The sequence below is a fragment of the Erinaceus europaeus genome, chromosome 1, assembly GCF_950295315.1.
Source record: "Erinaceus europaeus chromosome 1, mEriEur2.1, whole genome shotgun sequence".
In the NCBI taxonomy this organism is placed as follows: Eukaryota; Metazoa; Chordata; class Mammalia; order Eulipotyphla; family Erinaceidae; genus Erinaceus; species Erinaceus europaeus.
Genome location: NC_080162.1, coordinates 52,874,346 through 52,888,645, shown reverse-complemented (window position 1 = coordinate 52,888,645; position 14,300 = coordinate 52,874,346). Strand labels below are relative to the sequence as shown.

Sequence of the window (14,300 nt, the reverse complement as noted above, 5' to 3'; positions counted from 1 at the left end):
AACCTCATAGCACATGTCATATTACTTATGGACTTGACAGACGAGATCCTGAAGTACATGTCAAATGCTATGGAAAATTTAGTATTTTCATAAATCATTATTATTTATGATCCATGCATCTTTTTTGTTTATATAGCATAAAATAAGTACTTCTAGATTGTAGATTTATTTGCTCAGTGTGAGATGATGTTAATAATTACATTGCAAAAAATAATAGCAATAGCAGTGATCACTACCTTGGAATTCATTGCTTGTTTTCTAAATTCTTTTAACAGTATATGCCCCTGGCTGGAAAGAAAATGAATGAGAAAAGGCAGGTCTTAGTTAGGTTAATAGAACTCCAGCCAGGTGCTTCTTCAATTTTAGTCATCCAAGCCCAAGCCTGATTTTTCTGGTCCCAGAATTAAGATGTTTCACTTTTATCCTTTGGGTTTGTAACTTTTGTTTTAGGTAAAAAGAAAAAACATTTCCGAAGCCTGCACAAGGTGATAGCCATGTGATATCACCATTGATGATAAGTGCCTATTTTACTAATTACCATGTTGAAGACATGTGTTCTTTTGCTTGCTTATGCTAGCAAAAGTTCCCACTTTAATAATAAAAAAAATACTTAATACCATGTTAGCATTTAGTAATAACAAAATGCAAAGATACTAGGGTAGTTATTAGACTTGCTCATAAAAAATAAAATATCCTATTTGGTAATTCATAAGTGAAAATGAAATTTTGTAAAATCTCTCAAACCCCCATTTTAATTAAGAGCTGCTTTACTGAGCAGCCATCTTCACGGGAAATGTCAGCATCTGCTCTGTTAGGTATGCAACAAGTGGAATAATTTTTGACAAAACTAGTTCAACTAATTATTTTTTCCTAACAATAATAATGAGCATGTAGTTTTTCAGATACTTCCAATGGAGTCAACATATTTAGATATGTGATGGGTATTTCTGTTGTATACCTTGCATTGCCTTGATAATCAAACTAGACTGTCTGATGAAACAACACTCTTCACTCCTCTCTCTTTGCTTCTCTCACAAAAAAAAAAAAAAAAAAAAAAAAACTTGTGGATTTAACTCAAGTTTTTTTGTTTTTTTAAATGACAACTAGCCAAAACCTATATAGCCAAAAATCCTAAATAGAGCCTGTTGGGAAATTGTGCAGATGCAGTCACAGCTGCCATGTTGTCCCCTCAGGGCACTGTCAATTCCCTGTGCTAGTTGGAGTGCTTTGTTTACTCCTCCCCCTACCCATCCCAGCCAGAGCTATTATCCTATCCTGGAATGCTTTGTTTACTCCTCCCCCTTCCCATTATCCTATCCCCAAGTGCCTTGTTTCCTAGCCAATCACATCCCGACTTTCTCCCATAAAATCCCTTCTTCTTCCACCCCTCCCTCTCTTGCCTGCTTTTCACATGGTGATTAGATGTAGGGAAGGGTGCTGCAAGGGGGCAATTTTTGCTAGCTCCACATGGCTGGAACCACTGCCCTCTCACCCAACTCTGAGGTGCCCGCACTAATAAAGAATTGTGTTCCCTCTCCGCTCTGGATCTCCTCTGTCTCTCCTCCGTGGCGCAGCCTGACAAAAGCCATAGAAAATTACATGTAAGAATATTGTTAAAGATCATACATCAGAGCTAAGAAAAGTTCTTTCAGGAATACAAACTTAAAAGCAAAAAATAAAGGTAGGAAAAATAGTTGTGGAGCTGGGGGGATAGCATAGTGGTTATGCTAAAGACTCATGCCTGAGGCTCTGAAATCTCAGGTTCCATCTGAGCATTACCATAAGCCAAAGCTGAGCTGGTTAGGAAAAATAATAATAATCTATTATGAGAAAAGTAGACAAATCTCAATCAAGGAACATTCTACAAACTATCTGTCAATCTTCCCCAAAGCAGTCAAAAATAAGGACAGTCGAGATGAATCTAAGAAGACATGGTAGTTATATATGATATATATACCTTACCTTGCCACAGTGGAGCTATCTTAAGAAGAAATTGAGAAGAATAAAATAATGTAAAGTTAATTATCTTTAATGAGATAAAAAAATATTTTGTATAGAAAGGAACCAATAGAATAAAATAGAAAACAAGAAGTTTGGGGATATTAAAAAATATGACAAGAGAAATATAATTAAGCCAATGAAAGGATCAATAGACAAAGTTTTTTTTTATGTTTTCATTGTCTTTATTTATTTACTAGATAGAGACAGCCAGAAATCGAGAAGGAAGCAGAGAGACAGAGTGACACCTGCAGTCCAGCTTTACCACTCAAAAAGCTTTCATCCTCCAGCTGGAGGGGGGGGGGTACGAGCTTGAACCCAGGTGCTTGTGCATTGTAACATGGGTGCTCAACCAGGTATGCCACCAACTGGCCTCAAACAAAGTTTTTTACAAATATAAATTTGATCAAAAACAAACAAAAAAAGAAATAGGAGTGAAAAGATAGTGAAAGATGAATGAATAGTGAAAATTAGGGTCTGTATAAGAAGTTGAACATAAATAACAAGTTGAGACAGAGATAACATGAACAATTGAAGCAAGGAAATTATCAGTGAGAATTTTCAAAGCTGAAGAACATGACTGCTATAGTTGCAAGAGCCCAGTGAATGTCAAGTACAGAGACTGAAAATAGATAATACCAAGTTACATCTTGAGTTCTGGAAATGCTTGATGTAAAAAGAGGACACAAAAGTTTCTAAAGTTATTACATTTTTATTTTAAAATATTGAGTTTCTAAAATTACTACGTTTTTATTTTAAAATATTGAGTATCAGCATGCTGCCAATTTTAAACCTATAAAGGAAGCTATGACAATTTGTTTCCAACATAATTCTACATCTAATTAAACTATAAAGAATAAATCAAGCAACAAATACTCGGCTATACAAGAAGATGCCTCTTTCTTGGGCAGTCATTAAAAGATATGGTACACTAGAGGGCTCTTAACTTCAATTCCATCAGGAGCCAGTGAGAGAAAAGGGAAAAAAGAAAGGTCAGAAGTTATAATAGGTATATGTGTGACCTAGAAAGAAAGAGAAGGCAGGGCCACAGGAAAAAAATGGGTAAATATGTAGAAATATAGAATGATAGTTATAGAAATAATAGTCAACCCATATCTGTGACCTTGAGAGAACTAAGTTTTTTGGGGAAAATATGGTAAACTAAAAGGAAGAAATAAGCAAAGAAATATTGTATGTCCTTTTGTGATTCTTATCTCAAAAGGGAAATAAAAACTTGTTCACTCTGGGGTGGTGGTGGTGGGACCCGGGAATACAGGTCCTGGAAAAGGATGATAGAGGACCTAGTGGGGGCTATATTGTTATGTGGAAAACTGAGGAATGTTACGCATGTACAAACTATTGTATTTACTGTCGACTGTAAAACATTAATCCCCCAATAAAGGGGGGAGAAATAAAAAAAAAAACTTGTTCACACAGAGATTTTATTTGTATAACTTTAGTTGTGATCACTCAACAGCAAATTAATCAAAATCCTATAACATGATGGATAAGCAAACTTTGACATGCCAGAAAATGAAATATACACTTGCAATCAGGACAAATACATGAATAAATCTCAAATGTGTCGTGCTAAGTGAAAGAAATGAGACAAAAAGGCTACAGATGATAGTATTCCATTCATACGGCATTCAGAAAAGACAGAACTAACAATATACATAGTATGGTAGCACATGGCATGAAGTAGCCTGAAATATATCATCATGTAAAAAAACTTTATCCCAATTAAAAAGAATAACTTATAGTCAATAAACAGCTGTGGTTGACTGGGACAGGAAATAGGGGGAAGGAATCTCACTATTAAGGGGCACTTTTTTAGATAAGGAGACTGTTCCACATATCAACTATGGTGGCGTTTTATGGTAACAGTTAATTGTATACATTTCTTAAAACTTTTTGGGCCTAAAAAGATAAAATATGATGTAATAAAATTATACCCAAATTAATTTTCAGTTAGCAATAGCAAGCATCAAGACTGTTTCTCTGGCAGTGAAGAATTTCCTAGCTACTTATTTTAGGGTCCTGGTCCACAATAGTCTTGCTTCCTTCTCTCTTGCTGGATATCCAGTCCAGGAACTGCCTTGTCATCTCTTGGATTGTTGCCTTTTTTTTTTTTTTTGAAAGATCAAAATCATTTGATCTACTTGATTCTACTTTTATATCTTTTATATCATTGATTCTACTTTTATATCTTTTCAAAATTGTCAATCACTTCATACTTTTCATCTTAATCATTTTATCTTGGCTATATACATTTTCAAGCATGGTGATTTTCATTCGACAGAAAAGGCTGTGATGAAGCCAAGAATGTTTTTGCTGAATTATCATTACATGTTTCTTTTTTCCATAGATAGCAGTGAATGTCTTGCTGATGACTGCAGTATAATTGCTGGAGGGAACCTCACAGGCTGGCACCCAGACTCTGCTGCTGTACTATGGCGAAGAGTCTTGGGAATCCTTGGAGATGTGAATAATATCCAGTCACCTAAGATCCATGCCAAGGTTTTTGGCTATCTGTATGAACTGTGGTACAAACTAGCAAAGGTATGTTTTGTTTCTTGAGCTTGTTATTATCAATAAAAAAGATAATTCTTGTTTGATTGCTTTATAATTATAGAAGGGTTATTAATGAATGCTTTGAACAGCTGTATATTGCTTTAAGGTACTATATGAGATACTATGTAGATATCAAGGAATATTCAGAAGTTTTAATTCTCTTTATAGAAGTTATACTGATTTCATTGTACAAGATTAGAAGAAGAAAACTAGCATCACTACCCCCACAGAGCTATCCAGTGTTAATATATGATCTTATTTCCATAGATAAACACATTTTACAGGGTTTGGGAGCCAGTGTAATGGTTATGCAAATTACCTTCATGTCTTAGACTCTCTGATGTCCCAGGTTCAGTCCTCAGCACCACAGTAATCCAGAGCTGAGGAGTACTCTGGTCTCTCTCTCTCTCTGCATCTTTCTTATTAAAAATAAAAGTATGGATCAACCTGCCAACACCCATGTTCAGCAGGGAAGCAATTACAGAAGCCAGACCTTCCACCTTCTTCCCCCCCATAATGATCCTGGGTCCATACTCCCAGAGGGATAAAGAATAGGAAAGCTAAAAAAAAAAAAAAAAAAAAAAGAATAGGAAAGCTTTCAGGGGTAGGGGGGGAGGCTGATGCGATAGAGAGTTCTGGTGGTGGGAACTGTGTGGAATTGTACTTATTCTATGGTCTTGTCAATATCTCCGTTTTATAAATTAAAAAATTAAAAATAAATATTTTAAACCAAATTTTATAAAAGTAAAATGTTAGAATACATACCATTTTCACTCTGAATTTTGTTTGTAACATACATTATCCTCATGTTAAATATTTTTTCAAAAACATGAATCATATTTATGCATATAACTTGTTATATCACTCCTTATCATTTAAATTTACAACCTTCACTAATATTCAGGGAAAAACAGTGTCGTAGTTTTGTGTTAAGTCTAAAAACCACATACATTAATTCAGAGCTGTATTTCAGAATGATGCTAGATCTCATGATAAAAGAAACATGTGTCATACATAGCTAGGGGAAATAACTCAGCTGGTAGCATGCCAGAGACTTCCAGTTTGATCATCAGCATGATGGACACACCCCAGAGTGGTTCTCATCTTCACTTTCTTTCTCTATCTCATAAAATAAATTTAAAAAATCTTTTTAAAAATACTTATAAAATTGTAACTTTTAACTCAGCTTAGTAGGAGCTATTTTGCTGTGATAATATTGAAATATTCTTGGGATAAACTGCATGTCGCCTCCATTAAAATTCTTCTCCATGTGTATTAGGTACGGGATAATCTAGCAATAAGTCCAGACAACCAGTCTTCTCCATCTCCTCCAGTTCTGATCCCACCACTCAGAATGTTTGCATCATGGCTATTTAAGGCAAGTGGATATGTGTTTATTCCTTTATTGCAGTTTCCTTTTCCTTTCTGAAATTGAGTTTAAAAATTGTAATTGCCCCAAACTGTCTGCTTCCAAGACAGTCTGGATCTTGCTAAAGCCACTGCATCCCGAATCTTTATAAACAACTCTTATAGAAAACTAAGAAGTGAAATGTTGAAATGCCCTGCATCTGGAGTTAATTAAGTCTTTGAACATCATTACTTTGGCAGGCAACAACATTGCCAAGTGAATATAAAGAAGGCAAACTCCAAGCCTACAGACTGATCTGTGCCATGATGACCAGGCGCCAGGATGTGATGCCAAACTCAGACTTCTTGGTTCATTTTTACCTTGTGATGCACCTAGGATTAGCCAGCGAAGATCAGGTATTACACAAATCCTATTTCACAGTAGCCTATATATTGGAAAGTGCATACCACCCTTCTCGGGTTTATAAAATTAGGGTTTATGGAAAAAAGAAAAAACTCTATGAAAAACTCAGTAGTTTGAATTCCTTGCAGCCTTCAACCACGTAGGTCTTTCAGAAGTGGTTACTGCATCCCTGCTTCTTTCCATTGACTTTTCAATGCACCAAATCAAATACAAATTTTTATTCGATGGCATATATAGTTCTGTATGATTTAATTTCTGTGTGAACCTCAAAAATATGATTCCAAGCATTTTTGTCGGAGTTCAAGATCATGTATTTTTGAGACTGCTCTATTCTGATCATTTGAAGATGTTTGAAGATTGTTTTAGGGTTAGGGTGATTTTGTGGCATATATCACCTTCAAATTTAGGGCTCTGTCACTTCTTTATAAGTAGTTACTTTAATTTCTTACAAAGAAGTACAACTGGTGGCAAAGAAAATCAAAAAAACTACTGGCAACAGCTCTCCTTTCACACCATGGATGTACAGGGTGGTATGTAGCCAGCTCCTGGCCTTCTTCTTAGAAGTTCCATGCCAGTGGATTGTTCACATGTATCCATAAATTAGGGCAAAATATATACCTGAAAGCAAAAATCTTTATTATTCATTATTTCCATCTCCAATGCTACCATCTTAGTTCTCATCATTTTAAAAAATCTGTATTCTTTTAAACACTTCTGAATTAATCTCTGTAGTTTTAGACCCAACATTCTATTCTGTAATGCCATGGTTACATATTCAAATTCATAATTCAGAGGTAGGAATAACTTCTATGAACAATATTATTGTACCAATCCACAATACTATTTGCCTACTTGTTATTTTGACACTAAGTCCAGAGTCAAGTCCTGCCTCCTCCTTGCTTTCTTCCCACTGGAGAAAAAAAATGATTTTTTTTTAATGCAAGTAATTTACTTTTTTCAGTGAATCTCCTTGACTAATGTGAAAAGTGTTTCATTATTTATTCTGTGATTTGTCATACTTATCACTGAACTTCAGTCATTCAAGAGCTAATAAGTAACTGCCTTTTCTGTATTTATTTTACTTTTTGAAAATCTGAGGAAAATGCTTTGATACTGGTTAGATATATACAAGAAATCATTGTTCTGATCAATCTACTTTTTAAAAATGTAGTTGAACCTACCTACTATTTAAATCTCTTACAACATATTTCTTGATTTAACACTTTTGAGTTTTAATCACTAAGATTTTTTTTTTACTACTTTAAAATATTTCTGTTGGCGACTTAATAGCTTTCAAGATTAAAACATTATAGGGAAATAGTTCCACACTGTTCCTACCACCAGAGTTCTGTGCCCCCCTACTGTGTTTTTATGCATAGTGATAGCCATATTGTCATGCTAAATTGTCTTTGATACATTTTGTTTCAGTTTCACTGGTGTGCAGAGGACATCCATATGTATTTGCCTCATGGCTTCACTGATTTCATAAATAAATATAGAAATAGAGACATGAAAGTAGAATAGTTGGGAGTTGGGTTGTAGCGCAGTGGGTTAAGTGCAGCAAAGCACAATCCCGTTCGAGCTTTGGCTCCCCACCTGCAGGGGAGTTGCTTCACAAGCGGTGAAGAGGGTCTACAGATGTCTATTTTTTTCTCTCTCTCTCTGTCTTCCCCCTCCTCTCTCCATTTCTCTCTGTCCTATCCAACAACAATGACAATAATAACTACAACAATAAAACAACAAGGGCAACAAATAATAAAATAAGTATTTTTTTAAAAAAGAAAGTAGAATAGTTTGTACTAAATGCTCAGATATTCTGGCAAACATCACTGCAGGTAGGAGCATCTTGTACAGAATGATGCAACTTAGGGCATAGGGAAGATTAAGGGGTATAAATAGAGAAGAAAATTAACTTTTGTAGATAATGAGATCCCTCAGTGACAGAACCCAGTGAGGAAGGTTTAGTTAACAATAATATAGTTTGCTAAGATTTTAAGGGGAAAAAATTACTATAAAGTGATAATCAGTAGTAATCTTTTTATCTAAGAAAGACAAATTTGAAATAATCAGTATAGTCCTAGAATTTCTAGAATGGAATTTTTATTAAGTGATATAAGTAGATATGAATGTAGAATCATCTTTCCTTTTAAAAGTATATGAGGGCAAAAGCTGAACAATAAAATTAAGCCAAATAAGAGTATATTATGAGATTTGAGAATTCAAAGCATTAAAAAAACTTTATAGGATTTTACAGTGTAGAAAAGTGGTTTTCAAATTTTATGCTTAAAATCATTTCTACATTTAACCTCTACCATATTTTTTGGTTAAGTTTGATCTTTTGTTGTCCGTTATAAAATAAATAAATCTTAAATGCTGTTCCATTACTAGCAGTAATCCCAGTGTTCCATTTCTGAGACAAAAAGAGAAATACTTTAAATTTCCATTTTATAATCAGCCTATTGTTTAGGCCATTATAAGCATGAACTTTTGTGTGTTTAATAGAACTGACTAGCTTTAACCTTAACAATTATTGGTATATGTTTTTAAAACACTGTCTATTAAACAAAATCATTCTATACAAACTTTATTCTTTTTTCAGAGTAAATTTATGCAGAAGACTCCCTAATGAAAGAAACTTTTCTCATTTAAGTATGAAATGTCTAGTAATTAGTTTTAACATTTGGTCTAAGTAGATCATGGTGGTTGTTCTAGAACTTATATGTACTTCTGGAAATACATGCTATATTAATTATAAAAAATAATAGAAAGCATTTACCATAATGAATGCAGTTAAATTTGATTTTTTCTTTTAATTTGGTGAGCTGCACCTGTGACTAGTACCATCTCAGGGCTTCTTTCCATCTTGTGACAATTCTCAGAAAGCCACAGTTTCATATAGCCTGGCATTCAAAAAGTTTTATTACTCCAGAGAGAACCTTATAAAATATTTCATGTGTTTTAAAATAGGATAATAAATAACATATATTTTTTGTTTTATTTATTTTTTATTTTTATTTATAAAAAGGAAACATTGACAAAGCCATAGGATAAGAGGGGTACAACTTCGTACAGTTCACATCACCAGAACTCTGTATCCCATCCCTTCCCCTGATAGCTTTCCTATTCTTTAACCCTCTGGGAATATGGACCCAAGGTCATTGTGGGATGCAGAAGGAGGAAGGTCTGGCTTCTGTAATTGCTTCCCCACTGAACATGGGCATTGACAGGTCGATCCTTACTCCCAGCCTGTCTTTCTCTTTCCCTAGTGGGAAAGGGCTCTGGGGAAGCAGAGCTCCAGGACACATTGGTGGGGTTGTCTGTCCAGGGAAGTCTGGTTGGCATCATGCTAGCATCTGGAACCTGGTGGTTGACAAGAGAGTTAACATACAAAGCCAAGTAAATTGTTGACAATAAATAACAAATAATTTTTATGTTAGTATTTATTTTGTCTTACTAGGAAAATCCCAGGTGAGTTTTCTCCTTCTGCCTCTGGGTGGCACACTTGTCTGCACCACTCTCCTCTGCCTGCTTCATTGATGAGCTTTAAAACTGCTTCAGGGCCATTTGAATTTTTGTGCCTTGATTTTATAAATGTTTCCATAAACCTGAAAGTATCAAAATTGTGTCATTAGTAACTAATAACTTCTTGAATTTTAAATTAAATTCAATATATTATTTTCTCCAAAATATAAGGATTCTTATAATCATTGAAAATTTAATTTTTCTAAAATAGATGTCTTACAGATCGCTTTGTGTTCTATGATATAAAATCATGACTTCATCAAATATGATGGAACATTCACTATGTAAAGAAACATAGTCATTTATAGATTAAGTAATAATATGTAATAATTAACCAGAACTCAAAATGTAGCACATTCTAAATCAACTGTTTTTAAAATTGTTTGATTCCTTTTGATCAGCTTTAACTATTCTAATAATTTAGGATCTTAACCAGTATTCCTCACAGTGCATGTGTAGTGTGAGCTTATGGTTTATTAATATTTTCAGGGGGAAATGCTGTGAAATAACTGTTAGTTCTTAGCACTTAAAAGTAATCTTTTTACTGGCTTAGAAAATAATGATCATCATAAAGATCTTCAAAATAACTATAAATTCCAAAGGTATTTGGGGTGAGCTGTAGGCCTGTCCTTCATGGTTTATAGTATTCTTTACAGCAGTTGGCCCAGCTGCTTTGTCTGGGGGCGGGGGTCCTTCATTTCTCCAGCAGGCCCAGTTCACACTCTGTGCTGGGAACTATATCATTTTATCTCATTGTATGACATTGTCCCATTGAATCGTCTCTACCATTCAGCCTAGATAAATATCATGAGCCTTTTGATTAAGTAGTGAAGGTCTCATAAAATGTCAAGGACTTTTTAAATAGTAGTATACATTAAAAAATAAAACTGCTAGAATTCACATATCTCTAGACTTATTTCACAGAGTATGCCTCTCCTTTTGATTCACAGTTAACACTTAGCTGTATTTCTCCCTTCTGTCTTCTCTTACCTAGGCTCTGACTTTGGTCTTAATTCACCTCAGAATCCTCCTCATTGTCATGTCTTTCCATACCCTTTCTGCAATGCCTTTTCTTAGCTTCCAACCCAGTTCTTCTCCATCTTTCAACTTTTCTAAAGCTGTTCCCGATTGTTCTTAGTTTCTCTTAATGTTTAAACTGCTTTTTCACCTCAGTGTTTCTTAGAATATTTGGACATGAAAGGAGCTATGATTTGGATTTATTAAAAACAGTTCCTATTAATTTCATCATTATTTAAAACATATGGAGAGATCAATATGTGTGAAATGGAAAAGGACAGTTGAGGAGAGGAATTTCATTTTCATGTTTCTAAGTACATATATCAAAGACTGGAAAGTTTTCTTTGCTTAAAATAAGTAAACTTTTTTAACAATGACTTACAGATTTAATGTCTTAATGTAGTTTGTCTGTTATACATCAAAGTTAAATTCTCTTTTAAATGCAAAGCTTATAGTGATGCAAAGTTATTGTTGCAAATTTGCATATAGAAAGTTGAGAAATGTAAATCTTTGTCATTCTCATCTATAGTGTTGTATAGTACATGGCAGAAAAGTGTGAGATCTCTCTGGTGATGAAATATGTCTACCGAATCTAAATATGATGGTTCTGAAGTAACCATCTAGTGACTAATATGAACCATAGTAATATAACTTTATAACACAGTATAACAATTGGCTGGGCTTCTAGACAGCCTGTGATAGTTCCAATCATGCTAACATTTTATTAACCAACTTATTTGGCCTTGTTACACCATATTTGTCTTTTCTGTAAAAATGTCCATCTATAGTGTCTACTTCAAAGTGTTGTTTGAAGACATAAAAGAGAGATCAAATCTATAGTATACTGGATTCAAGTCATGACAGCCCCCAACATTCTTGGACGTTTTTAATAATTCTATAAAGGGAAGAGAAGGACAGCAATGACTTAAGTAACTAGTGAGTTGCTTTTTGTTTATTTTGTTTTGGTTTTTTTGTTTTTTCCTTCTCCACATACTTTGATTTACCAAACCAAAAAAAAAAAAATGTTAGTAGGTATTATGGTATTTCAGAACATGTGGAGATTGTTATGAGTATGCTTGGGTCAGATATGAGTATGCTTATTTCACCCTTCATAATCCAGGAACATCTTTTATTTGCCCCTTGCTGTTACCCTACTTTACACCCACTTTTTATCCCACCATCTAGAAAGCTGAATTCTATATGTCCCTGACCCCTTTCCCTTAGCGACTGTCCAGATTCTGTCCAGTGGAGGCTACTGCAGGGCCCCAAACAGTGGATCTAGGGAAAAGTAGGTAGGTAGCAGCAGTCCTGGATGACCTGCTCAGGCACCTGTATTGCTAGCAACAAAAGCAGTATAGTCTCTATAGGAACTCTTCTGTCATCTTACTGGTGTTTCTGCTTGCTATCTTATTCCTATATACAGTTTATGTAAAATCCCTGGTATTTTGAGAACTTCTTTAAACCATCTGATGTTCACATATAAAATCTTTTGCTCTAATTAATCTCAACAGGGTAGATTCTGTTATCTGCAAATAAGAACCAACTTAGACAAGGTACTATTCTAGGTAGGGCTCAGTGATATGTAATCAATGCTGGTTCACATTTCATTTGCTAAATGCTCTTGTATTCCCCACCTTAATTTTAGCAAATTGTTTTGTAATCAAGAATATTTACCTTGTACTAAGAACACCAACGCTAAATTAAATATACTTTTACTTCATAGAGTGATCTTATATCACATAAGTCAAAACAGTTCATGATTGTCTTAGCGGATATTACAGCCTCCTCTCAGGAGGTATATGATGGAATAATATAATAATAAACAGTCGTTTGTAAAGAGATCCCAAGGGGTCTCTCAATGAGCAGAAGACTCAGCAGTGAGTTATGAAAGCAAGGTACAGGGGTTATACTTGTAAATTGGCCATACCTGACTCTTTTAATAACCCCAGACAGCCTGCATCATGCAGTGATATGTAATAATTGCATCACCTTTTCTCAGACAAAGAGTTGTTCTTTACTGAAAACTTAGACTTATAACTAGAAACATAGATGCTAGATTCACATTATTTTTATAAATATATGTAATGTTAAAGTAAATGAGTATTCAGTTTCAGAAAGAATGAAGAGTGAAAATGGTATATTAAGGATCTTGTTTACCTCATAGCCAAGGAAATAATTCTAATACATTTTGAACATGCTTATTCTATTCAGCAAGTCCTTTATCTCAGTTTGAATGGATGTGATGCTAATTCAATGCTAGAAGGGTACTGTATGTATTTAAAGGTTCAGCTGATGTTTATAGAATTTAATGAAAACTATAGTGTGCATTTATAGATGAGATTTAGAAGGCTAATTTAATCTCCATTTAAAAACAATTTTTAAACCTATAAATGTACAGTTGGAACTTATTCCTAAGATTTTTAAAAATGCATAAACATATTTCCCATAACATCAGGATTATAAAGTAGCTTTAAAATATATTCAACATTTAACTTTTATAATGACAAATCACATATTGGAGCTACAACATCGGAGATCTAAATTCAGTTTTGTCATGCAGAGGCCCTAGAGCACTTGCCAAGCCTGATCAAGTGAATGAGTTGAACTAGAGGATCTCTGAGATTCTGTCATATTTATGTTTCTTTGATCCTTCATTTATTTGAAGGCACTTTACTATTAGGTTCACATCATCTTCTCCTAAATTTAGCAAAAGTTCAATAGTATTTCCACATTGAATATTATTATATATGACAGTAAAAACCTAGTTGTGTTATCAGTGTGAGTATGTACTGCTGTGATATACTTAAACAAATATGTCTTAATAATTAACTTAGCAAAGGGTCAAATGAGTGATATAGACATGATGGGCATTAAACTGTGTTGAATACCTGTCAAATAAATTGGTTTGAAAGCAGCTCCTGGAAGATCTGGAATTTGAGTAATGTTTTCAAGGATGAGTGTGGGCTGTTGCTCCAGGTTCTCTGCCCCCCTGGCCACTGGTGGCAAAGGTCAGAGCGGGCCCCTGGGAGTCCTGGGGTAGCTCCACGTGGTGAGGGCAAGTGCTCAGAGAGACAAGCAGTCAGCTCTGGGAGAGCCTCAGTGGGGCAACTCGTTTATTGAGGGAGAAAGCAAGCAGATATACCCAATGCACAGGGAGAAGGTTAAGGTAATCATTAACCCAAACACAAAGCAACACAGGGATAGTCACATTTTGACCTACAAACTGTTTGATCACAAGTGAAGAGTTACCATACTAGGTTTGATCACAAGCTCACAATGCAATTTTCCCTGAGGGTAAATTATAGGCACCTCAGAGGAGGGGGGCAGTTGAGTAACAGGAGTTTGCAGTGGTTTTCAGTTTTGGCCAAACACAGTATATAGTAATTCATGACCTTTGTTTTAAGGGGAGAAGAGGGAA

The 14,300-nt window shown here is 34.7% G+C and overlaps 1 protein-coding gene and 1 pseudogene across 5 annotated transcripts in view; both read left to right on the top strand.

The window, feature by feature from the left end:
* LOC132536841 (translation machinery-associated protein 7-like) overlaps positions 1-7,225 on the top strand; it is a 209,144-nt pseudogene extending 201,919 nt beyond the window's left edge.
* RALGAPA2 (Ral GTPase activating protein catalytic subunit alpha 2) overlaps positions 1-14,300 on the top strand; it is a 322,655-nt gene that overhangs the window by 132,018 nt on the left and 176,337 nt on the right. For all 5 annotated transcript variants that reach the window (XR_009548379.1, XM_060186046.1, XM_060186059.1 and 2 more), the window contains exons 21-23: positions 4,367-4,560; positions 5,852-5,950; positions 6,181-6,336. Coding sequence is in view for 4 of the 5 variants with exons in the window: in XM_060186046.1 (XP_060042029.1) it covers positions 4,367-4,560; positions 5,852-5,950; positions 6,181-6,336 (449 nt within the window). In the remaining variant the exon portion in view is untranslated. The remainder of the gene's footprint in view (positions 1-4,366; positions 4,561-5,851; positions 5,951-6,180; positions 6,337-14,300) is intronic.